Below are 27,610 nucleotides of genomic sequence, written 5' to 3'. Positions count from 1 at the left end.
ATTAGTAAACGTTATTTTTACATGAACACATCCAAACTATATTGCTATAGCCTACTGAGATTTGTTCTAATTGCGATATAGAATAGTGTCTGTAATGACAACATTTCGTTGACTAGTTTTGGATAGATTATAAAGTTTTTACTCTAAAAAAGACATCAAATACGCTTTTGTTAGACAGTTTCTGCTCATATGTTAAATATATAGTATGTTTTGTCAAAAATAAACTAATCAACTGTTATAGTGTTTGTTTCAATGCAAGCTAGGCTATATCAAAATAATGAATCCTTAACTTTGAAATATGTATGATAAAATGTATTGGCCTACTTTAAAAAATAATACTTTATAAGAGATTTATAGAAAAAGACAATTTTCTTTTCAAGATGTTTCCAACTCTAACTTTGAACCAATTCTGTAGAATGGCCCATATAGCCTATTTGAACAGGATTTGTTTCCAGGTATGACTAAAAATGTGCTTTTGACTTTCATTTATATTTTGATTTTATATATATATATATATATATATATATATATATATATATGTGTGTGTGTGTGTGTGTGTGTGTGTGTATGTATATACACTCACCTAAAGGATTATTAGGAACACCATACTAATACTGTGTTTGACCCCCTTTTGCCTTCAGAACTGCCTTAATTCTACGTGGCATTGATTCAACAAGGTGCTGAAAGCATTCTTTAGAAATGTTGGCCCATATTGATAGGATAGCATCTTGCAGTTGATGGAGATTTGTGGGATGCACATCCAGGGCACGAAGCTCCCGTTCCACCACATCCCAAAGATGCTCTATTGGGTTGAGATCTGGTGACTGTGGGGGCCATTTTAGTACAGTGAACTCATTGAATGTTCAAGAAACCAATTTGAAATGATTCGAGCTTTGTGACATGGTGCATTATCCTGCTGGAAGTAGCCATCAGAGGATGGGTACATGGTGGCTATAAAGGGATGGACATGGTCAGAAACAATGCTCAGGTAGGCCGTGACATTTAAACGATGCCCAATTGGCACTAAGGGGCCTAAAGTGTGGCAAGAAAACATCCCCCACACCATTACACCACCCACCAGCCTGCACAGTGGTAACAAGGCATGATGGATCCATGTTCTCATTCTGTTTACGCCAAATTCTGACTCTACCATCTGAATGTCTCAACAGAAATCGAGACTCATCAGACCAGGCAACATTTTTCCAGTCTTCAACTGTCCAATTTTGGTGAGCTCTTGCAAATTGTAGCCTCTTTTTCCTATTTGTAGTGGAGATGAGTGGTACCCGGTGGGGTCTTCTGCTGTTGTAGCCCATCCGCCTCAAGGTTGTGCGTGTTGTGGCTTCACAAATGCTTTGCTGCATACCTCGGTTGTAACGAGTGGTTATTTCAGTCAAAGTTGCTCTTCTATCAGCTTGAATCAGTCGGCCCATTCTCCTCTGACCTCTAGCATCAACAAGGCATTTTCGCCCACAGGACTGCCGCATACTGGATGTTTTTCCCTTTTCACACCATTCTTTGTAAACCCTAGAAATGGTTGTGTGTGAAAATCACAGTAACTGAGCAGATTGTGAAATACTCAGACCAGCCCGTCTGGCACCAACAACAATGCCACGCTCAAAATTGCTTAAATCACCTTTCTTTCCCATTCTGACATTCAGTTTGGAGTTCAGGAGATTGTCTTGACCAGGACCACACCCCTAAATGCATTGAAGCAACTGTCATGTGATTGGTTGATTAGATAATGCATTAATGAGAAATTGAACAGGTGTTCCTAATAATCCTTTAGGTGAGTGTATATTGTCTTCGCATTCTTTCTTGTGTGACACACCTGAATGAAAGGCTCATTATTATGCGGGTCTTTGTCTTCTCAGGTGAGAACCACCTAATTATACATGAGGGGGTTGGGCTGTTCACGCCTCCAGGCATATTGCCTTTCCAAACAAAAAAATGTTTTTCACAATTTAAAACAATCTATTGTTTTATGTGAATGATTAGGCAGGATGATTTTCAGATCATTTTGAAGCAAAAACTTGAGACATAAAGACTAATGTCTCAAGACTTTAAGACATTAGTCAAAAGTCTTGTGGACAGATATTTAGTATGTGTTTTGTGGCCTTATTTCAGAAACTTTAATTTTTAGTTTTTTCAATAACCATGCATAAACAATATTCTCTCAAAAATACAAACATGTACATACATGTTGCTCACATATTATGGTAGCCCTGTTTGTGCTAAATAGAGTGTAATTTCACCTGCGCCATTAATATGTTTATAAGCAACTGAAAAAAAGCACAAATGTCAGGGCATGTCAAAATATCTCAAGGACCCCAAAAACACCTTAGACCCCAGAGGGTTAATGGGTGGTTAACGAGTCCCCTCACCACTACTGCTGGACCACCGTTGACTCCGAGTTATGCTCGGCTCCTCAGCAAAAAGGCAACTAGTGCGTGCATCCACTTCCGTATTTATACCTGCGCCGCGGGGGCGGAGTGTGTGATGTAAATCACGCATGCCAATTCCATTGGCTCGTTCAATAGTACTTGAAGACGATTGGCTCCCTGGCGTGATCCACATTCAGTCGACGTCAACTACGTCCTCCGTTCCCTCCTTCAGGGAACGGTGGGTTGCATAGCAACCAGGATGTTATGCATAATGCCATAATGCAGTGACAATAACACGTTCTAAGAGCATATTGTTTTTTGAATATCTGCTTAAGGACAGATTCTTCATTACCATTGTCATATAAAAAATAACAAACAATTTCTTTTATGAAACATTTACGCTTAACATTTCAATCGATAAAAATATTTTCATTTAATGTTTAAATAAGTTGTGTAGATGTAATTATAAAAAAATGATGTTGTGTTTATGTATGAATTACTTTACAAAAATCTAAAATTGTATTTATTTATGTATTTATTACTTACTTGTTTATTTAAGTTATTATATGTCCAGCATACATTACCGTTCAAAAAACTTTCAGAATTCTGAAAAAAGTGCCACGGTTTCCACAAAAATATTAAGCAGCATTACCGTTTTCAACATTATAATAAAAAATGTTTATTGGGCATCAAATCACCATATTAGAATGATTTATGAAGGATCATGTGACACTAAAGACTAATGATTGAATAAATTAAATTCAAATTAAAAAAATGATTGAATAAATAGTTTAAATTGTAAGAATATATCATAATATTACTGTTTTACTGTATTTTTATCAAATAAATGCAGCCTTGCTGAGCATAAGAGACTTCTTTTAAAAACATTAAAACATATTACCGACCCAAACCTTTTGAACGGTGATGTACATGGGAACTCTGACACCTGTTAAATGCTTTTAAATGATACCTGCTTTGTTAAAATTTGACTGCATTCACAATAAAAAAAAGAAAAGAAAAGTAAACTTCATTAACTTCATTATATTTCCTCCTTTCTTTTGCTTTAATAAATGTCCTTCATATATAGTTATTTCCTCAAAACAAAGTCAACTGAGGATGAAATTAAAAGCTCTCAAATCTAAAATCGCAATGGTCTCTTAACTCTTTCCCCGCCAGCATTTAAAAAAAAAAAAGTTTCCAGCCACCGCCAGCGTGTTTGATCATCTTCACAAAAAATTCATGGCCCCCAGAATATTTTATAAATGTATATATTTAATATATATTAAATATGAATATCTGAACATGCAATATATCAAAAGAAAGAACAGGTTTTAGTCTAGTTTCATGCATTCTTTTTTTTATCAACACTTGTCAATGTGGTTAAGTTTCATAAAAAAAGCAACATTTTGAACAAAAAGTTGAGAAAATCATGTTTCCTCCCCCAAAAAGACTACAACGTAGATAAGCAATGCTTTTATCGATTGTTTCTGCTCCTTTTTTGTCTGTGTTTTGATTTGGAGATTTTCTATTCTTTCAGAAGATGCGTAATATCACCCCCTACCGTTTAACAGTGAAAACATGGAAAGCCAGAAAATCTGGGGAAGCGTTGTCTCGTAAATGATGGAAAATTCCATCAATGGCAGGGAAAGAGTTAAGAAGTGGAGTAGCTGTACAGTTGATGTAAGTGGGGTTGAGGTGGGCAGTACCACTACAGGCTGTAGGAAGCCGATGAAGGTACAGAAGCGTCCTCTCTCCTCCACTAGAGCTCGCCGCACCGCCTGCTTCTCTGTCTCCTCCATCAGCAGGTACATGTCATTCACATCCTGCATGGCACTGTCCAGCTGAGGCTGAAGGTCCCCCCGGCCTAAAGGGGGTGACAGAGAGCATAACAGAAAAGAAGGGAAGGAAGACAGGGAGAGGGATGAAACAAGGTGGAGAATGGACCGAATGAAAAATGGCCAAAGTATCAGACAAAAAAGAAGGTCAAATGGAAAAATGAAAAGATTGTAAAGAACAATCAGAAGAAAAAAAGTGACACAAGAGGGAATACAGCATTAGAACATGAGGATCATTCTCTCTTCCAGCCTCCAACAATACAGACGTAATGCGAACACAGAACAAAACGAACTACTCCGACTAGCACCTACACAACAGATGGAGACAGACACCTCTGAACTCTGCGATCGAACATCTTCTACTCTTAATGAAACACATTGAACCTCCCAGAGGAAGTTAAAAGGTTAACTCATGCAGACTAGATTGTTAGAGATGGTCGTGACCTTTGCTGAGGAAGCAAAGTCAGTTAGCCGCAGAAGAACTGCTTCCAGGAACACAAGCAGCATGCATGCTGGGACGGCATCAGCAAAATCATGCACTAAGCAAACCCTCAGCTGTTATAATGGGAGAAATCACTTGTAAATTGTCAAGCCAAAATCTCATGTGGGGGTTAAATCCGACAACCACAGAAGCTGTCTGCAGACGTGTTGGGGTCTTTTTCGAGTTGAGGCCGGGTTAAAGGGCCATGCAGAGAAACGAGTGAGAAGAATCTAAGTGAGCCACAGCTTTGCGTGGAAAAACATACTTACCCTGTAGCTCTATAGAGGGAGAGTAGATGAAAGAGAGAGAGAACACAACGCGGGGGAATCCAAGAGAGGGAAAAGAACAGAGAGAAAGAGATACAGAGAAAGAGAGGAGGGAGAGCACTGTGTTAGGGTTAGTATTAGGAAGCAATTCAGCTCATTTCACGGCCAAATTGTTTCAGAAAAGCCAACCACCACAGCCAAAATAATCAAAATCCAGCCAAAAATGTACGATTTAATGTGCAATGGATCCAAAAGAAAATCAAATAGGTAGTCTGGTCTTAGAAGGAATGAGATGCCGGACTTGTAATAAGAGAATAAGAATAAAAAGAATAGAAGGGAGCTTTTCCTTTAATAACCGGACTCTTCCTAGTAACACACAGGATTGTCATCCTATCTTCAAAAGCAGAAATTATTGGCTGTTGGGATATGAACACGAACTGCTTAGCAAATGAGGTGAGAGTTGCACTTCTGCATTTCAGCCAGCAGAGGGGGTTGCTTACGTTACAGAGGATTGTTTGCCTGATATAAAAGGATCAGTAATTTCACCGAGCGCATTCGCATTGTGCACTCTATGCAGTCTATGCGGCTTTAACAACAGCTCCGAGATTCATCTGTCCATCATCGACCATTAGAGCCACTAAAAACACAGTGAAGGCTGATGGCATCCAATCAGCTGGTTGTTCTGAACGTCAAATAAAACAGCCAGTTTTGACCTTGAGGAAATGTCCTTGAGTTATTCCCAACACATTTCTGCTTTGTAATAGGACAAAGTTATGTAATATTGATCTGCTCCATCAGGTTCACTGATATTAAAACACTGGTATGCTAGTGTGTTGTTGGTGGGTGCTACTATGACAATATTTCACAGAATAAATTGACCAATTTTTTTTGTCATGCTGAAAATTTCTTAGTGAAAAGAAGGTGTGTTACCTTTCCTGGCTTTTTTCTGTAATTTCATGGTGTCTGAAGATTTTTTCTTTATTTCATGACGAGACCGTTTGTACTCTGTAAAAAATAGAAGTGTGTGAAAATTTGTGTGTTGTTTACTTTTTAAGAACTGACATAGTGTACATATGGACAAAAACAAGTGCTTAGTCACCTTTGGCATGGTCCTTGTCCAGTTGATTTGCTGTCTTCTTCCAGTCTTCAATGCGGTCTTGTAGAGGAGTGATCAGGCTCTCCATCAAAGCACTGAGAGCAATGGAGAGAAAATGGTTTTCAACCATTCATAGCTGAGTTAGAGGTTCTCATTCAGTTACAGAGGGATATGAACATTCACAAGGAAATATCATAAAACCGGTGGCGGGTTCTAATTATGCGAAATTAAAGCTTTGGTTTACAGTGTGGCTTAGAGTTTGAGGCTACCATTCATTAGACTGTAAGAGGGAATTGTCTGCAGATGTCCACTAATGAAGTGCGAAAAGTGTGTGTATTTGTGTTCTCTTGCCATGCCAGTGTCATTAGATTTTGAGAGTGAGTCTGCGAATATAGTGTTCAAAACAAAACACAAAATAAAACAGACACGAAATATTGATTGATTTACTGATATTTGAGTTGTAATTAATGTTATAAAAATTGACCATGTAATGCCACAATAAACCAATGAGAGTCCAGTATTCCAGGTGACTTGTCATAATGCTGCATAATAGATAACACTGTTCAGTTTCATATATGATTTCCATATGAAATGTATAGCTATTACTTTTGGCCCTTGTTTGTGCTCTAGTATGTTCTTATATTGTGTAGAATCATATGTAGTATAAGTATATTTGTGTTGTATATAGACTTCTGAACTATAACACACAGGAAGTAGTTAACAGGAGGAGTGCGGTCGTACTTAGTAAAATGGCGTAGTTTCGCCTCAATGCTGCGATGCCTCATACACATGCGGGTCAGCGCTGATCCGATATCCCTGGTGGCACCTACAGGATGCACAAGTGAAAGAAAACATGTCAGAACAACACTGAAATTAGTTTACTTTTATACGCTGCACTTTAATCACTAGCATTTTAAATTCAAGACATTAAAATACTTCATTTATGACAACTCTTAGAATAGTTTTAGTATGTAATCGAATATGGCAATGTTAATGTATTTGGTATCAGCGGACTAGATCTGCTACGCTGCTGCAGAGCAAGAATGGCCATGCTAGGCCATGTCCACACGGACACGGGTATTTTTATAACCGGAGTTTTTCCTACAGCGTTTTAAAAAAAATCCCGTCCACACGTGCTCGGTCTCCGTCTACATGAAAACGCAAAAACACGCAATCAAGCGTGGTCAAGAGCATGCCACGCCAGCAGGCGGCGATATAAACCTTAACCCTAAAGCCACGTTGGCCAATCAGAAGCGCAAATCTCATGTCAAACACAGCTGATAACGGCGCACACTCTGACGTCGCAAGGCAAAAACCCCGGTTTCACTGTCTACACGACAACACTGTAACCGGCGTTTCTGAAAATCCTCACCCTGGCAGGGGTTTTCAAAAATGTTCGGTTTCAGTGCGTTTTCGTGTGGACGAACGGCCGAACCGCGTAAAAAAAGTCACGGTTATAAAAATACCCGTGTCCGTGTGGACAGGGCCCTAGAGTTAATAGATACACACAGACACGCTGCTGCCATTGTTAAACACTCACCTAAAGGATTATTAGGAACACCTGTTCAATTTCTCATTAATGCAATTATCTAATCAACCAATCACATGGCAGTTGCTTCAATGCATTTAGGGGTGTGGTCCTGGTCAAGACAATCTCCTGAACTCCAAACTGAATGTCAGAATGGGAAAGAAAGGTGATTTAAGCAATTTTGAGCGTGGCATGGTTGTTGGTGCCAGACGGGCTGGTTTGAGTATTTCACAATCTGCTCAGTTACTGGGATTTTCACACACAACCATTTCTAGGGTTTACAAATAATGGTGTGAAAAGGGAAAAACATCCAGTATGCGGCAGTCCTGTGGGCGAAAATGCCTTGTTGATGCTAGAGGTCAGAGGAGAATGGGCCGACTGATTCAAGCTGATAGAAGAGCAACTTTGACTGAAATAACCACTCGTTACAACCGAGGTATGCAGCAAAGCATTTGTGAAGCCACAACACGCACAACCTTGAGGCGGATGGGCTACAACAGCAGAAGACCCCACCGGGTACCACTCATCTCCACTACAAATAGGAAAAAGAGGCTACAATTTAAGAGCTCACCAAAATTGGACAGTTGAAGACTGGAAAAATGTTGCCTGGTCTGATGAGTCTCGATTTCTGTTGAGACATTCAGATGGTAGAGTCAGAATTTGGCGTAAACCGAATGAGAACATGGATCCATCATGCCTTGTTACCACTGTGCAGGCTGGTGGTGGTGGTGTAATGGTGTGGGGGATGTTTTCTTGGCACACTTTAGGCCCCTTAGTGCCAATTGGGCATCGTTTAAATGCCACGGCCTACCTGAGCATTGTTTCTGACCATGTCCATCCCTTTATGGCCACCATGTACCCATCCTCTGATGGCTACTTCCAGCAGGATAATGCACCATGTCACAAAGCTCGAATCATTTCAAATTGGTTTCTTGAACATGACAATGAGTTGACTGTACAAAAATGGTCCCCACAGTCACCAGATCTCAACCCAATAGAGCATCTTTGGGATGTGGTGGAACGGGAGCTTCGTGCCCTGGATGTGCATCCCACAAATCTCCATCAACTGCAAGATGCTATCCTATCAATATGGGCCAACATTTCTAAAGAATGCTTTCAGCACCTCGTTGAATCAATGCCACGTAGAATTAAGGCAGTTCTGAAGGCGAAAGGGGGTCAAACACAGTATTAGTATGTTGTTCCTAATAATCCTTTAGGTGAGTGTATGTAAGATATATGCTGCTGCTGCTGCTGCATAAATAGACATACATAAATCCCGTAGCAGATCTAGGCAGATGGAGCTGAGGGAGGTGAAGGGTTTCAGAGTAACCTGATAGTGTGCTGCAGGACTAGCAGTCTCATTGGCTGCAGGGATCAGCAGAGGCCAATCAGCTTGTGCCATGCGGTAATGATGTGATTGCTTGTGGACTGTATTTAATAGACCTATCAGCCTGCGCCCTCTAGAGTTCCATGACTGAATTAGGGTATTCCTGCACAATCGGAGGCTGCAGTTTCAGGACCCTAGTTTTCTGTTTTAGCTCTACCTACCGAACTGGATCACCAAAAACGCTCATTTAACCCCTTTCGCGGCAAAGATCATCACACTCTTATTTGATCTGGACAAACTAAGCATCATTAGAAAGATTTAAGACTCCAGCTTCGATAGTTGACCACTGTTTATAAAACTGGTTTGCAGTGACATACATTTTTTAATTTATGACAGGAAAGCAAAATTATTAATCTGTAAAGTTCGTTATTTTGAATAGAAATCATCAGTCATAAAGCAGTCATTCATGTCTTCTCCGGTTTATTTGTGTTCAAATACATACAATATACAGCACCCGTCATCGTCAGTTATGATCTCAGCGCTCGCTATACAGCTGTCAATCATCTCACGTGGTTCAACGTGACAATAAATCCTGCCCTTCTGCATGACGCGCTCCTGTGTATCTGCCGTGTACACTTCCTCATTCTGACATCCATGATAAAGCTAAAGACACATCTCTTCACCTGAAACAAGAAGCTAATAAATGCACGATTTTGAGTATATGTGGTTTGTGTGTGATTTTGGATATTTTCATATGAAAAAATAATGTTTACAGTATTGCTAAGCAAGGTGCAGCCATTAGCTGCATATAAAATGTTAAATATAACATATTTCAACATCTTTTTTTGACTTAAAACCATTTTAAACCGCGACAGGAATATGATACAAATACTCAATGGTTTAAATGAGCTTTAAGTAAAAGTGTAATATTAATCTTTTAAATTGTGTCATGTAGGTTGATGCTACTTGCTCTAATCCACCACCTGCAGGACCTTTTCTATTCCATAATCTTATTTGTTAATATATATATATTTTTTTCTAACAAGACTTAAGATAATAGGTGGATCTTGATACTATGTACAAACTAAACCACCTGGATCCTAGAACTGCAGGTCCTGAAACTGGGGTCCTGAAACTGCGGTCCTAGAACTGGGGTCCTGAAACTGCAGCCTCCGGTTGTGCAGGAACATACTACTGCATTAACATGGACCAGTAATGTATGCTTACTGAAGTCCAAATAGAGTGGTTTAATTTATCAAATTCCCCAAAGTGTGTGTGTAACCTGTAGCCATAGTATAAACTAGGCTATTTTTAGTAGCAGGTTGTAAAAAAAAAAAAAAAAAAAACCTTTGGAAAATCCTGACCCCAGTGTTTATAAGAGGCAATGTGCTTTCTTCCAAAGAAGGTGGCCTGGACAGCTATAATTTTCCTGAAGTGTTTAAAGATGTCAAACTGAATTGTTAAACTGAGAAGTCTGTAAGTGTTGCCTGGAACCACAACAACCCTTTAGATTTAACTGTACCATGACCTTCAAAATAGGATACAATTCTTTATTTACAATATAAAAACACTGTATTTCATATGACTGTCACAACACAATATGAAAAAAGAAAGAAGACACTTTTGAAGATGACATGTTGAAATTTGACTGGCAATCTAACTCAATGTCATGTCATCATATCAATAAACATTAAAGGTAGCCTATATTTTTCTCTGTTATCGGGGTGGCTGCGGCGAATGATTTACCCGTCTACTCTCCAAATGAGTATTTTCAGCTTATTCTCAGGGTGATGAAAACCTACATTCCACCATTAAATCCTGGTCTGTGCTGACCTCAGATCTCCAGTACCACCAGAGGAATGAGATTCAGCCAGATTAGAGAAGTTCAGTGATCTAGGCCTTACAGGGTTAATCTAGGCCTGCCAAACAGGCACAAACCCTAACATATCAACCATGGCCCTTAAAAGGTAAAAACTATGCCTTAAACATTGGGTTGAAGAGCAATCTATTTTTTTTTTTACCATTTATGAAAATGATATAGACCTATTTATATCTTACTGGTATTTATTTCAGCATATATTTATGTTCAATAAATCACCAACTGTAATTTTAAGTAATTTTATTACTTTAATTGCTCATATCTCAAGAGCCTAATTTGGTTCTCATTTATGTTCTTAAGTATCCACACTGTCTCAGATGTTTCTCCTACAATTTGAGGAGAGATAAAGACATAAATGAGGCTTAAATTTGAATTGTTGACAATTGAGAGTATAAGATATATAAAATGAATCTGAATTAGATTGTTTGGTTTCTAAAGAATTTGTTAATATTGAAATGTTAGACTTTTGTACTTAGTGTCTTGACAAATATGAGAATAATTTGAGACATTGATGAGATCTTTTGACAGATTTGCAAGTTAAGGCTTAAAACAAGGTTTAGGGGGTTCTACACCATTCTTTTTCTTTAAATCAGAGGGAAATTATAGGTGAATAAGTTATGGGTAGGGTTAAGTTTAGGGGTAGGAATAGGGTTAGGACTATGTTTGTAGTTAGGAATGTTGTTCCATGATCAACAAAAGATGTTGATCCAGGAACACGTCTTGCTTGGTAAAATCACAGCGACCTTGCTTTGACATGCCTTTGACTTGTATTGCCATTATTTATTATCTATTGCCAAATAATCTATTGCCATTTTACGAGAGCAGTACGGTGTTCACTAACACAGATTTTCTGCATGGCTGCTCTGAGCGCATTGAGTTAAACATGCATGTGTGCCGATACACACACACACACACACACACACACACACACACAAAGGGCACACATGCATACAAACAGTGTTTCTCCAATGAGAGCCTCCAGTAAGCCACGAGAGAAGCTCCATTCATAATTAACACATTCCTGCCTCATGCCTCCTGTTCTACCCAGCAACCATTCATTAATCCATCCCACAAACACACAGCAGAGTGAGATGATACAGTGTCTAATGTCAAAGTGCCACCATACCTTAAGATAGTGAGAAAACATTACGAAAGACAAAAACCGGGAACGAGTAAGCGTGAGAACGGAAGGAGCAAGTGAGGTTGCACATTTTAATTGCTTCTGAAATAAGATGTTCTTTGGTGTTTGTGTCTGTTTGCAGCAGCGACATGAGATGTTTTTCTGTTTGTTTTTTACCTTCCGCTACATCCCCCCCCAAAAAGAAGCTATATAAAATGAAATATTGCAAATGATTCATTTCAGTCTTCCAGTGAAAACATCAGACTTGGTGATCCATACCCGACTTCTCCAATCATTTAGTTCGCTTGAACTCTGCACCAATCATCTGCAAGTTCAGATTCAAATCTGCCTCCATCCTATCAACAACCGATGGATAGAACCAAGTCCCCGCTCAAAATTTTTCTTTTTCGATAACTTGGATGTACGTCAAAATACGGAATAAAAGATCTGATGCTACTTTCATCGCTACTTTAGCGTAAAGGGAGACAGCAAACATCTGGCTAACAATACAAGTTCTCCCGGCGCATGCTCAGTTTTCCCAATGAGTGTGTCTCTCGCAAACCTTTCCGAGAAAATATCAAACTGAAATGTGATGGCCACTTGAGAATGTCCGGCTCAGCGTGTGCTCTGAAGCAGTGTACTGTTGTTACCGCAGTAATCTGTACAGAGTGGCAGTATTCACACAGCGCTGTCGCCTCCATCTGTTACAGCAGCCTGTGTTTACTGTTAGCCTCATCGCTAAGACCCACACTGCCACACTAGCCCCCACATATTGATTTTTCTCATGACATTTAGTCACCACAATGTGAAAACGACCATCCTGGGGAAAGATGAGTGGAACAATAACTAAGCGTTAACAAACTGGTGGACTGTTGTAAAAGAGTGAATAAATTCATCATCTTCCTCATGATTGAATGACTGTATTTCACTAATCACTCTTTCAGTGCCATAACAAGTCTAATATTCACAATATAATAATCACAAAGACATTGTCAATACAATGAATAAATAAATACAAATGTAATGTCTCAAAACAAATCAAGGCTTGCATAAAATATGGGCACATTAAAGGTCATTTGCAGATACAGTATTATTACTATATTATTTTTAATTTATAGGCATCTGTTGATATTGGATATTCACTAGTGTTCAAAAGTTTGGGGTCAGTAAGATTTTTTTTTTTTTAAAAGAAGAAACTAATACTTTTATTATTCAAGGATGAATTTAACTGATCAACAGTGACAGTAAAGACATTTATAATGCTACAAAAATACTGTTCTTTTAAACTTTCTATTCATCAAAGAGTCCTGAAAGAGTCCATGTAAGTCCAAGCGACCTTGGGTTTGAGAAAGGCGCTATATAAAATAAACTTATTATTATTATTATGTATCAATGTATTCACAAAAATATTAAGCAGCACAACTGTTTTCAACACTGATAATAATTAGATTTCTTGAGCAGCAAAGATTTTAGAATGGTCTCTGAAGGATCATGTGACACTGAAGGCTGGAGTAATGATGCTGAAAATTCAGCTTTGACATCACAGGGTCTCTGGCTTCCCCTCCACCAGCTCGGCGTTAGGTTGAGTCCCCAGCTTCACCTCGGGCCTCCAGGCCCATGTCTCCACCTCGGCCTGTCAGCCCATCGGCTCTGCGTTCCCCACTGTGGCCCTTCTGCCCTGGGACTCCTCCGGGCTCCCTCGTCCCTCCGGATCAACCTCAGTCAGTCGTCGATCAGCTTCCGCCACGGACTTCCGGGTTTCCGGCTGCGCCTCAATCCTCCACCCCTTTAGCTCCACCGGACTCCTCCCTTCCTCCGGTTTCCCTATAATCTTCGCTCGCTTCATCGTCGTCCCGGTCAGCCGAGTCCCTGTCTCCACCTCGGCCCCTCAAGCCAGCAGCTCTGCCTTGGGCTTCCGGGCCGTGTATGTCGCCCTGGTCCGTCAGCCTCTCTGCCCTGTAAGATGCTCCACACACCCTGGTTCCATCTCTGTCGTGTCAGTCCCAGGGTTCCACCAAGCCCTTCAGGCAAAGCTCCACCCTGGCTCCTCCCCCCATCAGCTCCATCATGGTCTGTCTCCACCGACTCCTCCGGGTCCTCTTTCGTTACCAGCTCTTCGCCCACCTCCCTCCACAGTTGGTTATGGCGCGGGAGGAAGGGGTGACTACTGTCATGGACTTGGACATATTCTGTTGTGTTTTGTTTAGTTCCAGTTTCTCTGCTCCGTTTAGTTTTGGTTACTGATTATCTCCTCGTTTGTTTTTATGGTTACATATGATTTTTTTCACCTGTCAGACATTTGGTTTATATTTAAACTCTGTGTTTTGTTCAGTCCCTTGTCTGTTATTGTCTTATGTAAATTATTTTGTTAGTCATGTATTCATCATTAAAGTCTTCATAGAGAATTCCTATCCATACATGTTGCTTGTCTAGAAAAGTTACAATAAGAGACTTCTCTTTCAAAAACCTTACAAAACCTTACCCACCCCAACTATTTGAACGGTATGTATTATGGTCCAGTATTGTATAGTTATTTGTGCAAGCTCATTTCCACAATTTTGCCTTCATTAAAGCTCACCTTATCTTAAAAAAAACACTTATATTTTAACACTATTCAACAAACTTTAGCAAATCTCAAAATGAACAAATATGACTTTAGCGTTTAGTGTATTATTTTTTAACTTATTTTATCAAAATAGTTCACAATTTTAATTGGTTAATTGGTTATTGGCCATAACATGGAAAATACTTATAGACTTACTAAAATTATGGCTGCTACCAATTCCGATGCATCCCTACATCATACTGGTGACACAGTATGACACATATTGCCCATTAAATCACTGTTCCGGCTGTGCGCTCCATATGCATAAAAAGTTATTCACGCCAGAATATTTGCTCACTCACCAACACCTGATAACATCTGTGTGTGTGTTTCTGTGTCAGCGTGTACTGTATGATCATCTTCCATCATTTTACATCTGAGACAAAAATGGATGAGATCTGCCTGTTGGGAATTCCTTCTGTGGCTTCCGAACTTAATTGAATAGAGTAACTGGATAAAGAGGGCCATTTACTTGGCTGACGACCAGCAGAAAGGCATACAGAGCAGAGCACTTACGAGAGAGAGAGAGAGAGAGAGAGAGAGAGAGAGAGAGAGAAGAGAGAGAGAGAGAGAGAGAGAGAGAGAGAGAGAGAGAGAGAGAGAGAGAGAGAGAGAGAGAGAGAGAGAGAGAGAGAGAGAGAGAGAGAGAGACAGTGGCAGGTCTATAATGTTGAGTTGGGTTCTCTTACGAGAGGTTCTCTCGTATTGCGTAAGCTAGCTTACGCTGCGGGAAAGATTCATCTTTGCTGAGAGTTTGAAGCCAAAAAATTATTTCATAATTTGTATCCATTGACAACGCAGTTCCTCTGCGGCAGACCTAGAGCAGGCTAGCTAGCAGCTCATTGGTTCGCTCAGAGAGAACTGCTTAAGCCTATGGGAGAGCGGGGCTGAACCCGCTGCCAATGAGAAGCGCCCGCGCGCTCATTGCATCATGGCCCGCCAGAATGGGCGTGGCTATGGTGTATATAACAGTCTCTCCCAGGCTTATATGTTGATTCATTTCATCTTCAGCGAGCTACACGCTTCTGCTGTCCTGAGAAAAGCCGTCGCCGTCGAGAAGGCATCACTCTAGCGAGCTCCCGGACCCTGAAGAAGCCGGCCGTCTTCGCCACCTTCAGCCGCCGTGCAAGCTAGCGCCATCCGACGACTGTATCCTTTTTCTCTATATCTAAAAGAGCCGAGCGTCTTTTTAAAGATGTCTCATTTTTCCTGCGGCTCTTGCCGCGCTCCTCTCGAGGACGGAGACCGCCACGTCATTTGCGCTCTCTGCCTGGGACTCGAGCACGCAGAACTCGCCCTCGCGGATGGAGGATGCGACTTCTGTGAGACCCTGCCGTTGTCGTCCCTGCGGGCACGACTTCTGGCGGCAAAATCCGCTCCCGCGCCGCCTCTCTCTTCGCCGCGTAAAAAGAAACGCCGCGCCCAGAGGCCGCCGGAGCCCCCTGCGGAACCATGCGGGCCGCCGCCGCCGCTTCCCGCTTCCCGCTTCCCGCTCTTCCTCCCCGCCCCAGCCGGACATACAGTTGCCGCCGAGTGGCCGCTCTGTCGCTTCCGATGACGCCGCGGAGGAGAAGGATTCCTGTTCACTGCTCGCGTCAGACAGTGAGGAATGGTCATCTCTCGGATCCACGAGAGAGTCGGCGGGGATCCGCGCTGGAATAGAAGAGGAACTAATGCGCCTCCTCTCACAGGCCGTCGAACGCCTCGGTCTCGAGTGGTCTCCTCCACCCGAGCAGGCCCCGAACCGGATGGACGGCAGCTTTTTTCATCGGCGCTCGACCCCCGCGTGCAACCGGGCCGCCCCATTCCTGCCTGAACTTCACACAGAGCTGACGAAGTCCTGGAATGCCCCGCTCTCGGCTAGAAACCGCTCCGATATATCCGCCTCGCTGCACTCGGTGGACGGAGCCGCCGAAAAAGGTTATTTAGCCATGCCGCCCGTTGAGGACTTGGTCGCCGCACACCTCTGCCCGCCCTCTGCTAGATGGCGCTCTTCCCCCACGCTTCCTTCGAAAGCTTGCAGAGCGACCTCCAGCTTTCATGCTCGCGCCTATGCCGCCGCCGGTCAGGCCGCCGCAGCGCTGCATTCTATGTCTGTCCTCCAAGTGTTACAGAGCGATATTCTCCGTGAGTGGGCCGAGAGCGGTAGAAACCCCTCCTCCGCTGTCACGGATCTGAGAAGTGCTACGGACCTCGCCCTTCGCGCCACTAAAGCCGCCGCACAAGCTCTGGGGAGATGCATGGCCAGCCTTTGTGTATCCGAGAGACACTTATGGCTCACGCTCGCCGACATGGGAGATTCTGAGCGCGCCGCGTTTCTTAACGCGCCCCTCTCCCCGACGGGCCTTTTTGGATCTGCTGTCACGGGGATCGTCGATCGCTTTTCCGAGGTCCAGAAAGCCACTCAGGCCATGAATTTGTTTCTGCCCCGCCGCGCTAGCTCTTCCGCAGGCCGCTCTCGCGAGCCTCCTGCCAGAGCTCCACCACAGCGCCCTCCTCCGCAGACTCAAACAGCCCAGCGCAGACAGGGCGGCCGCCCTCGCTCTCGCTCTGACAGCCGCCGCAGACCGCCGCCCCCACGGGGCCCGCGACCCAAGATCACGCTGAAGCCTGATCATCAGAAGTCTGCCTAGCAAAGTTAAGAAAACGGCGGCGCTCTCCCGCTGCGGCCGGACCGCCGTCAAAGCTTCGCCCTCTGCCAGTCCCCGTTGTTTCGCCGACTGCTGTAGTGTTTATCGCCACAAACAAGCCGGTGTCCCAGCCCGCTTGCGAGCGACAAAAAGCCGTTTTTACGGCTACCCAGAGAAATCTCAAAAAGAGAAAATATGCCAGTTGTGTAGAAAATGTGCCCACAATCATGTGTTCATCCAGACACACAAGCATAACATATCCCGTGTCTCTCTCAGAGCCCCATCACATGAAACGGGCACAGCCCGCTCTAATATCAGAGAACATAAACACGCCCACGAGCTCATGCGCGTGTCCCCTCTCTCCTCGCTCTGTTTCACGGCCCATAGACTCCTCTCTGAGTGCAAGTCCCGTTGCCACACACATTCAAAGCGCGCCCACACACTGTGTCCAGCCCGCTATATGCAGCAATCAGGGCGATATAGCCATTCGGCCACTAGCCGCATGCTCCAAAGCGTGGGAAGCCATTCCAGGCATTTCCCCGTGGGTGCTAAGCATTATAAAGAACGGCTATCTGCTACAGTTTCGCCGCCGCCCGCCTCGTGCGCGCGCTCGGCTCGAATCTACTGTCAGCCCGCTGGCCGCCGGCACGCTCCGCTCAGAAATTGCGACGCTGTTGCAAAAGGGCGCCATAGAGAGAGTCCCGCCATCTATGACCGAGTCGGGGTTTTACGGCCGTTATTTTCTGGTTCCCAAGAAAGACGGCGGCCTCAGACCGACTTTAGATCTCAGGTTTTTGAACAAAGTGCTCATGAAGAGACCGTTCAAGATGCTCACTACCAGGAAACTCCTCGCGCAGGTGCGCCAGGGGGACTGGTTCATCTCTCTAGACCTGAAAGACGCCTATTTTCAGATCCAGATAAATCCCCGTCACAGGCCATTCTTACGTTTCGCCTTCGAGGGTCATGTTTATCAATACGCCGTTCTCCCGTTCGGCTTATCCCTGGCGCCCCGTACATTCACGAAGTGCATGGATACGGCGCTCGCCCCCCTGCGGAGCCAGGGGCTGCGCATATTGAATTATCTGGACGACTGGCTGATTTTGGCCCAATCACAGACGGAGCTTCTGTCGCACCGCGCAGTTCTCCTCGACCATCTGAAAACGCTGGGCCTCTCTGTCAACTGGACAAAGAGCTCCCTTCAACCCAGTCAATCAATTTCCTTTCTAGGAATAGATTTGAACTCGGTCACGATGACGGCTCGCCTGTCCACACAGCGCGCGCGCAGTGTTCAGCGACTAGCCGCCTCGTTTCAGATGGGCACCCGCACACCTCTGAAAACTTTTCAGAGGATGCTGGGTTACATGGCCTCAGCCTCCGCTGTGCTTCAGCTGGGCCTTCTGCACATGCGCCCGCTTCAGCTTTGGTTAAACAGCCGTGTACCCCACCGCGCGTGGAACACGGGTCGCCAGCTGATCAGGGTTACGCAGACATGTCTCACGGCGCTGCAGCCATGGACAGTAGCAGAATGGTTTCGGCAGGGCGTCACGATGGGGACCTTTTCCCGCCGAAAAGTCATCTCGACAGATGCATCCAACACGGGTTGGGGTGCAGTCTGCGAGGGCTCACCGGCCTTCGGCCATTGGTCGACACAGGAAAGCCCCTTACACATAAACTGTCTGGAAATGCTTGCGGTCGAGAACACGCTCTCGCGCTTCCTCCCGCTCATTCGGGGACACCACGTCCTGATCCGTTCGGACAACATGGCTGTGGTCTCCTATCTCAACCGTCAGGGCGGTGTCAGATCCAGAAATCTCTTCCTACTGACACACCGCATTCTAGTTTGGTCTCAGAGCCGCCTGCTCTCGCTCAGAGCGACGCATGTGCCGGGCCATCTGAACGACGGTCCAGACATACTGTCCAGGAACCTCATCTCCACAGGAGAATGGTCCCTGAACACACAAACGGTCCAAATACTGTGGCGGCTATTCGGCAGAGCAGAAGTGGACCTCTTCGCGTCAGAAGAGAACGCTCACTGCCCAATATTTTTTTCAAGGAGCGAGGACGCACTAGCCCAGGAATGGCCTCGCCGTCCGCTCTATGCATTCCCTCCGATCGCTCTGCTACCGCAGGTAATTCAGAGGATCAGGGACACACGCCACTCAGTACTCCTCATAGCCCCGCGTTGGGAGAGTCAGAATTGGGTTCCGGAGCTCACTCAGCTGTCACAGACAGCCCCGTGGCCCATCCCAGTCAGAGCAGATCTCCTCTCTCAAGCTCGCGGCACGATCTGGCACCCCCATCCACGGCGCTGGGCGCTACATGCATGGGTGATCAACGACTATTCGTCGATTTGCCAGAGGGAGTAAGAAACACTATCATACAGGCTAGAGCACCTTCCACGAGAAGGCTCTATGCGTCTAAATGGTCTGTGTTCTCAAAATGGTGCACCGACAAACATCTGGACCCACGGTCATGCGAGGTGCCGTCTTTGCTTGTTTTCCTTCAAGAGATGCTGGACAAGGGCAGGTCCCCCTCCACTCTAAAGGTTTACGTGGCAGCCGTCGCGGCATTCTCTGAACCCCGACGCGCTCAGTCCCTGGGCAAAGACGAGTTAGTCATCCGCTTCCTCAGGGGAGCTAAGAGGAGGAACCCTCCGCGCCCCCCTTCGGTTCCTATCTGGGATCTTTCTATAATTCTCGAAGCTATGAAAGCACCCCCGTTCGAACCGCTCGAGTCTGTGGACCTAAAATACCTCTCGCTCAAAACCGTTTTTCTGACGGCTCTGTCCTCAGTAAAACGCGTGGGGGATCTTCACGCGCTCTCATCCAGCGCCGCGTGTCTTGAGTTTGGACCGAATGATTCTGTTGTCATTCTCAAACCTAGGCATGGCTATGTCCCGAAGGCGATTGGTACCCCGTTCAGGGCTCAGATTATTTCCCTATCGGCTCTGCCTTCATCCGATAGTGAGCGCGACACCAATCTCCTCTGCCCGGTGCGGGCTCTGAGATTGTACACTACGCGCGCTGCCGCGTTCAGACGCGCTGAGCAGCTTTTCGTGTCGTTTGGGGGGCGCACCAAAGGTCTGGCCGCCTCTAAACAGACACTGTCTAGATGGATAGTGGACGCTATCGCCTCTGCTTACGCATCTAAATGCCTGCCCTGCCCTCTGGGCATCAGGGCGCACTCCACTAGAGGCATGGCCTCATCGTGGGCATGGTCCTGTGGAATTTCCATTCATGACATTTGTGTGGCCGCGGGATGGGCCTCCCCGTCCACTTTTGTCAGATTTTACAACTTGGAAGTTCCCGCCTTGCAGGCAAAATTACTAGCTGTCTAACGATCAGCTCCCTAAGAAGCTGCATTACTGGGAGTCCCTCACACAACCGGTTCGCCCCTTGTGCTCTCCTTAGATGCTTATGTATGTGCCCGCTCTGCCGGCCTCATATTACATTCACTCCACGTTAAAAATCCCCCGGTATCACCCTGGGATTCATGAGTGGATTCATAGCGCGCCAGGCGTTGACCAGGTGTTCCCGCAGCGTAAGCTAGCTTACGCAATACGAGAGAACCTCTCGTAAGAGAACGAATCGGTTACCTAACGTAACCTCGGTTCTCTCTAGAAGAGGGAACGAGTATTGCGTTCCCGGCCGTGCTTGCGCTACTAGCGTTTCGCTTCACGCTGAAATAAATCAACATATAAGCCTGGGAGAGACTGTTATATACACCATAGCCACGCCCATTCTGGCGGGCCATGATGCAATGAGCGCGCGGGCGCTTCTCATTGGCAGCGGGTTCAGCCCCGCTCTCCCATAGGCTTAAGCAGTTCTCTCTGAGCGAACCAATGAGCTGCTAGCTAGCCTGCTCTAGGTCTGCCGCAGAGGAACTGCGTTGTCAATGGATACAAATTATGAAATAATTTTTTGGCTTCAAACTCTCAGCAAAGATGAATCTTTCCCGCAGCGTAAGCTAGCTTACGCAATACTCGTTCCCTCTTCTAGAGAGAACCGAGGTTACGTTAGGTAACCGATTCGTTTTCAGAAATAGCTGATGTACAGGTGCATTTACTCAACGCTATCATCGTTAATCTTGACTTGCCATCTCTCAACCCATAAAGAAAAAAACTAGCATAAAGATGAACACAGAACAGTGATGAATGTACATATGAAGAGTTCAGATGCAAAAGCCTCTAAGTGCCATCTGAAATTTTCTTCTAGAATGATCATTTTTATCAAGCTCGTACATTTAAGTTCAGTAATTTCACTTAAATAGCTATGAAAATTACCTATTAATTGTCATTTAAGTGAAATTATTGAACTTAAATAAACAAGCTTGATAAAAATGATCATTCTATAAGAAAATTTCAGATGGCACTTAGAGGCTTTTGCATCTGAACTCTTCATATATATATATATATATATATATATATATATATACTATATATAGCTAAAAAACGAAATATTCGCAAAATATTAACAACTTGGTAGCTCTAGATGAGCAAAATTAGATCAACACAAACAGGCTGTGCCCTTATAAAACATTCACATAAAAACATTCAGCCTATTTCACTCATGATAATATTTTTTACGTGTCATTTTTTTTATTTGTACAATAAACGATATTGGTACAGCACTGGTTTGAAATCTAGGTCATCAAAAGTAGTTGAGCACCAGTAACATAGAGGAGGCAATAAAAACAGCAGATGTACTTAGCCATATACAGTAAATGAATGCAAACAGAAACATGTAATGGCTCTGCTAATATTCAAGTATTGTGATGATTGTTTTTACTCTCTTTATGGGCAGTTGGGGAGCTTCTACTGTCCAGTATCTCTGCTTTTTCCAGGGCAACAGATGGTGGGTGAGACATGTAGCAGTGCAGGTCTCAGGACAGACAGGCCAGAGAGTGGTCCAAAAATCATTTAGTCTGTGCAGAATGACGGGACAGATGCTGCCATGACAGGGAGTGCTGCTCTCCAGGAATTATCTATTGCTATAGAAGCCTTCTTTTAAACTATGTTCAAATTATTTGATGTTTTGAAAGTTTGGTCAATTTTGGCATGTCCACTAAATATAATTACATAAAAATAAAAAATAAAATTACATTTTTTATTAACAAAAGAGCCAACACTCTCTCATGGCAATTTGCAAGTACTTTTACATCTTAGTGAATTTGTATGAATTCATATGATCTTATTTGTAAGTTTTCGTACGATCTGGTTCCTGAGGGTTCAGTTTAGGGTGGACCTTCATGCTTCATGAGGTTTTCATACAAATTCATTCAAATTTGCCACCAATTCTCCAAAACATAAAATAGTCAAATTTTCTAACGAGATCAGGTTAAAAGAGCCAAATGAAATCCCTAGAATCAACTTAAATATTAATATTCTGGCTGATACAAATAAAATAAACTGATAAATATTTCCATGTTATAACCAATAACCGATAAATGCATGACACTACACAGTAACACAAAAAGTATGATAAACTTCTATACTATTTTGTTTACATAAATGAAAAATAAAACATTAAAAAATACAACAAGTGAATGTTTGCTTCACAACATTATAATGTACAGTATAAAAAATCATATAATGAAATAATTATCATCACTGTACCACAGTATCTATGGACTATGGAAATATTAGAATATGCATTATTAAAGGTGATTTTATTTCACATCGTTCTCCACCCCCTCCTCTCCCTCTCTCCCACCTGTCAATTTTCTCACTACTCACCCAACCCCACACCACCCCTTTCCTAGAAGTAATTCAGACATCCCTTTTTTCTCCGTCACGAGAGCTGATGATGTGTGGCACATGTTGCCTCATGACTCCCTGTTGAGCTGCTGAACATGAAAGACTGTCAGAGAGACTTCAGACTGCAGGGCCTTAACCCCCCACACAGACCAGCCCTCACCTCTCCAGAACATTCCTGCTCTCATTACACCAGACCAAACCTTTGACATACAATATTTTTTTTTTCTGCTAATAATTAGTAATAACACAGGTGCTTTAATATGTATCTAAATCAAAACAACAGATAGTTACACACAGGGACATCAAACTAGCTTTATCATAATGATCATGAACAAGACATGAACAGAACAATTCCAGTACTTAGAAGGGTAATAAATGACCTTTATTTTACATTAGTATTATTATTAGACCCTCAAATCCATTTAATCATTCAGTGAGGGAGAACTGAGCTTATAAATCACATCAAGCTCATTTTTCATGGACTATCAGTTAACCTCAATGAGGCAATGGTGCTATTATCATTTCCACTTGATGCAAATACGTCATACGAAAGTGTTTCCTTTGCCTTGCTCCTATGGCTTTATGCCCTTCATGCTTTGCCATAGCAACAGGAGACATGAAATCTGCTCAAGGATTTTTGCCTGCCAATTTTCTTCTCTCTGCACCATTCATATAATGCAGACATGCTCTCACACAAACACACAAGGTTTCACTGTTATGCAACTGCATGAACACTAATACTTTATTCAACTCGTATATGAGAAAATACTAAAGGGGCTTTTTTATAGTAATTTACACTGAGCACAGACAATGATCGGATCATCATGATTTGCAGATTATAAGTGTTTGATTATGGAAGACATAAGCACAGTATACACAATATGAGTTAATGTAGATACACCAGTAAGGACTCAAATACAGGCCACATTAAGAACTACAGATTATGAAGAACTGGGTCCCAAGGGTCAAATGGAGTATAGTGGGGGCTTCTTTGTTTGTATGTTTACAGTAAGCCCAGTAGTGTTGTAAACCACACAAGCTGGCCTAGTTCCCAAGATAGTCTGTGTCCCTTTGCATCAGACATTCATGGACATCTCGAGAGCCCTGATTACACAAAATATATAAGAAAAAAAAAAAAAAAAAAAAAAAAAAAAACACCCAGAAACATTCTAGTACTAAAAAAAAAAAAGTAGAAGAAGTTTATTCTCTGTGCTGCTTGCTTGGCGGGCACAAATGAAATGTCGTTAACATCGTTAAAAATAATGTACTATATTTTAGTTCGCTAATGTTTTTTTTTTTTTTTTTGTGGTATTTTTAGGGGAAGTACATTATATGTATGGTACTAAATTATATTTACGAAATAGTTATGATGCATTTATAATCTGTTAACCACTTTTTGAGTATAGAAATTAAATATCCAACTTAAACTGTCGTAAATCTTGAATGCATTGGAGCACATACTTAAGTTTGGTCTCATTTTAAAGAAGATTATTGCTGAAGAGAAAAAAAAGTGAAACTAAAAAAAAGTTATAATTTTATTATAAAAAAGGATTAATTAAAATTCTATTTTAAAATTTTATATGAAATATATATGTTTTACTCTAAAACTGTTAGAAAATCAAAGCCATAAATCTAAATAAGTTGTGCTCCAAATTTGAGTTTGATATCTCAAAAAATGAGTTTTCAAAAAATAAAGATTTTGTTTGGTAGCAGTACCAAACGTTTCCACTAGATGAAATTTTTTTCAGGACCATTTACCTTTTCGAATCATGTCCAAGATTTGTGTGTGTGTGTGTGTGTGTGTGTGTGTGTGCGTGCGCGATCACATAGCAAGTCCCAAAAACTTTACCAAGTTTCGTACTATTCTTATGAAGTAAAAAAATCTAATAAAAATGACCAAACAGCACCAGAGGGTTCAGTGAAGATAATATAACAACTATCATGTAGAGATTTGATGCCTTTGATGATGCCTCTGTGCAGGTCATTCCATAGATCAGAGTATGGGTTAGAGGGCTGAAATTTACACACTATGCTAATAAAATGTCATCCAAATTTCATATTAAAGTCACTCATTAATTTGTTTTGTATCCCATAACCGAGGCAAATTCATTTCCTTAGTCAGTACTGCCAAAATCAGTCTGGAAAAAAAGATTCAAGATTCAAACAGTTAACTGGACCCATTGGCTTTCATAGTATTATTTTTTTCCTACTATGGAAGTCAATGGGTCCAGTTAACTCTTTGGTTACTGACATTCTTCAAAATATCATCCTTTGTGTTCAGCAGAAGAAAGAAATTCATACAGGTTTGAAACAACTTGAGGGTGAGTATATGATGACAGAATTTTCATTTTGAAGTGAACTATCCCTTTAAAGCAAGACAATATAATATGAGAAGCAAAATTATTGAAGATAATAATTTGTATGTCTGTTAAATGTTTCTTGGTTTACTATTTATTACCCCAGTTGTTTTAAAGTCGAAATGGAATGGAAATTTTCTATCTATTGTCTAAATTGTCCATGCATATCTCATTTTTGTAAAAAAAAAAAAAAAAAAAAAAAAAAAAAATGTAGACCTTGTAATTTTCAATTCAAATACCATAACTCAATCTTCCGGTGACATATGCCGAACTTCTCCAATCATTTAGTCTGCTTAAACCCCGCACCTTTCTTACGCATCCTCAAGTTCGCATTCAGATTTGTAACAATGAACAACCGAGAACTAAAGCCCCACCCTACTTTTTTTTTCTCAAAAATACATTTCACTCGGATGTACAGTACGTCACAATACAGAACAAATGATCTACTTCTGTTACATTGTGACTTTAAAAAGAAATGTCCCTAAATGCTCAAAACAAGAAAAGCTATATTGTCTCCACATCACCGAAAAGTCTTGATTGGCACAGACACTCATGCAGTTATTATAAAGAGGCATTAATACACTATATATACACTACATACAATTAAACAACAGTACTGTGCTGTTTGAGGGTGCATGCTGATGCAAAGAAAAGCTAACAGGAAGAAAGAGAAAGACAACAAACGATGACTGCAGCAGCACATGAAATAGCATAATTCATGCAAGCCTTGATTCCCCTCTCAGCATGTGTCTGAACCTCAGAGCTTCTGCCCCAAAAACAGCTTCTGATTAGACTGAGATACTCAGAAAGAACAGCATAGAGAATCACTGGCAACGACATATATGTCAAACCTGACACCGCGTGAATCTCAACAAATAAATAAAAGGGGGAGTATATGCATAAAAACATGAAATGAAAAAAATGTTGAGACTGTTTGGGTAAGGAAGCTGGGACGATTTGACCCAATTTGGATTGATAATCATTCATAATCAGTAACCCAATGGTGCTGGATTGGGAATGTGGACGTAAAAGAGAGAGAAATCATCATCATTGTTATATTTAAATTCCTAAAAACACCAGTGTGAATGTTATGTGGACTGAGAAAATATCACAACACAAAAGAAGTTTGAGTCCACTTTAAAGTCTAAGTACAAATCAATGCAAAAAATATATATATTATGTTTAATTTGGTTACTGAAAAGGAGATGGAGCTCCTAAATTTGTTCTCAATGTACACCAGATTGGTGTATTTAACTTTAAAACGTGCAAAATTCTTTAACAGCCCGACATGTACAGTCTAACATTTAACCCATGATGGGTCAAAACAACCCAGTGCTGTGGTAGTCCCTTTTTGACACGGCACCATTTTTTAGAGTGTTCATCACATCTATGGATTCAGCAGTTTCTGCTTTTATCCAAATCAACTTTCAGTCCATTCAATGTTGTGTTAACCCTAGTGTTATGGGGTTAATACTAATAATTAACATGGAAGTCAGTGACATGTTATATATTTTGCTCTAGCACATAAAAACACACACACACACACACACACACACACACACACACACACACACACACACACACACACACACACACACACACACACACACACACACACACACACACACACACACACACACACACACACACACACACACACACACTCACAAACACACCCACACACACACACACACACACACACACATGCTTACATAGGTAGTGTGGCAGTGCAGTGGCCAGTGGCTGAGCTCAATTCCTGTAAAGAGTGGCACGTAAGGTCAGGTGAGGTGCTGCACTGAGTCAGAGTGTGTGTGTGTCACTTTGCATTACAGTATCTGGGCAGTGATACACTAGTGATGCACTACAGTGGTGAACCATACCTCACATCACAGTCAAGTCAACACCAGGTCACGCTCACTCAGATCTCACCACTCAAGTCATTCTGCATGACAACTTTAGCACATTAAGCATCAGAGAGTGCGATCTGGAACATCTAAAACTGATCATCCTAAATGTTTACCTACAATAATGTATTGGAAGTATTCAACATTTTGCATTGACTGACATTTTTTATTGACTGACATATTAATGCAGACAGTGGGCTGACATGCAGGGACATAGATAGGCTGTCTCTCTGGATGATGCTGTCCTCATATTTAATTGACTGTGAGGTAGAACATCTGACACATCTGGAAGAGGTCACACTTATCCTCAGAGAACACTGATACAGTCCAGTTTAGGGTTGCACCAGCTATAATCTTACTTAAAGTCGGCATGAAATGGAAGTTGAGATTGCCATTTTTTCCTTGGTGTGACGTATATCCGAGTGAAACGGCTTCTGAAATTAGAA

General features: G+C 42.3%; 1 protein-coding gene across 6 annotated transcripts in view; it reads right to left on the bottom strand.

Moving 5' to 3' along the window:
• Positions 1–27,610, bottom strand: part of mtss1lb (MTSS I-BAR domain containing 2b) — an 82,209-nt gene that overhangs the window by 15,234 nt on the left and 39,365 nt on the right. For 3 of the 6 annotated variants that reach the window (XM_056242429.1, XM_056242462.1, XM_056242446.1), the window contains exons 4-8: positions 6,801–6,885; positions 6,063–6,154; positions 5,894–5,968; positions 4,967–4,975; positions 4,088–4,245 (exon numbers count right to left, since the gene is read on the bottom strand). In XM_056242429.1, the coding sequence (XP_056098404.1) occupies positions 4,088–4,245; positions 4,967–4,975; positions 5,894–5,968; positions 6,063–6,154; positions 6,801–6,885 (419 nt within the window). The remainder of the gene's footprint in view (positions 1–4,087; positions 4,246–4,966; positions 4,976–5,893; positions 5,969–6,062; positions 6,155–6,800; positions 6,886–27,610) is intronic. The other 3 variants (XM_056242437.1, XM_056242455.1, XM_056242472.1) reach the window with 1 other exon arrangement.

Source organism: Rhinichthys klamathensis, unplaced genomic scaffold (genome assembly GCF_029890125.1).
Source record: "Rhinichthys klamathensis goyatoka isolate OS25496 unplaced genomic scaffold, OSU_Roscu_1.1 h1tg000022l_1, whole genome shotgun sequence".
Lineage (NCBI taxonomy): Eukaryota > Metazoa > Chordata > Actinopteri > Cypriniformes > Leuciscidae > Rhinichthys > Rhinichthys klamathensis.
This window is presented reverse-complemented; position numbering and strand designations above follow the sequence as displayed.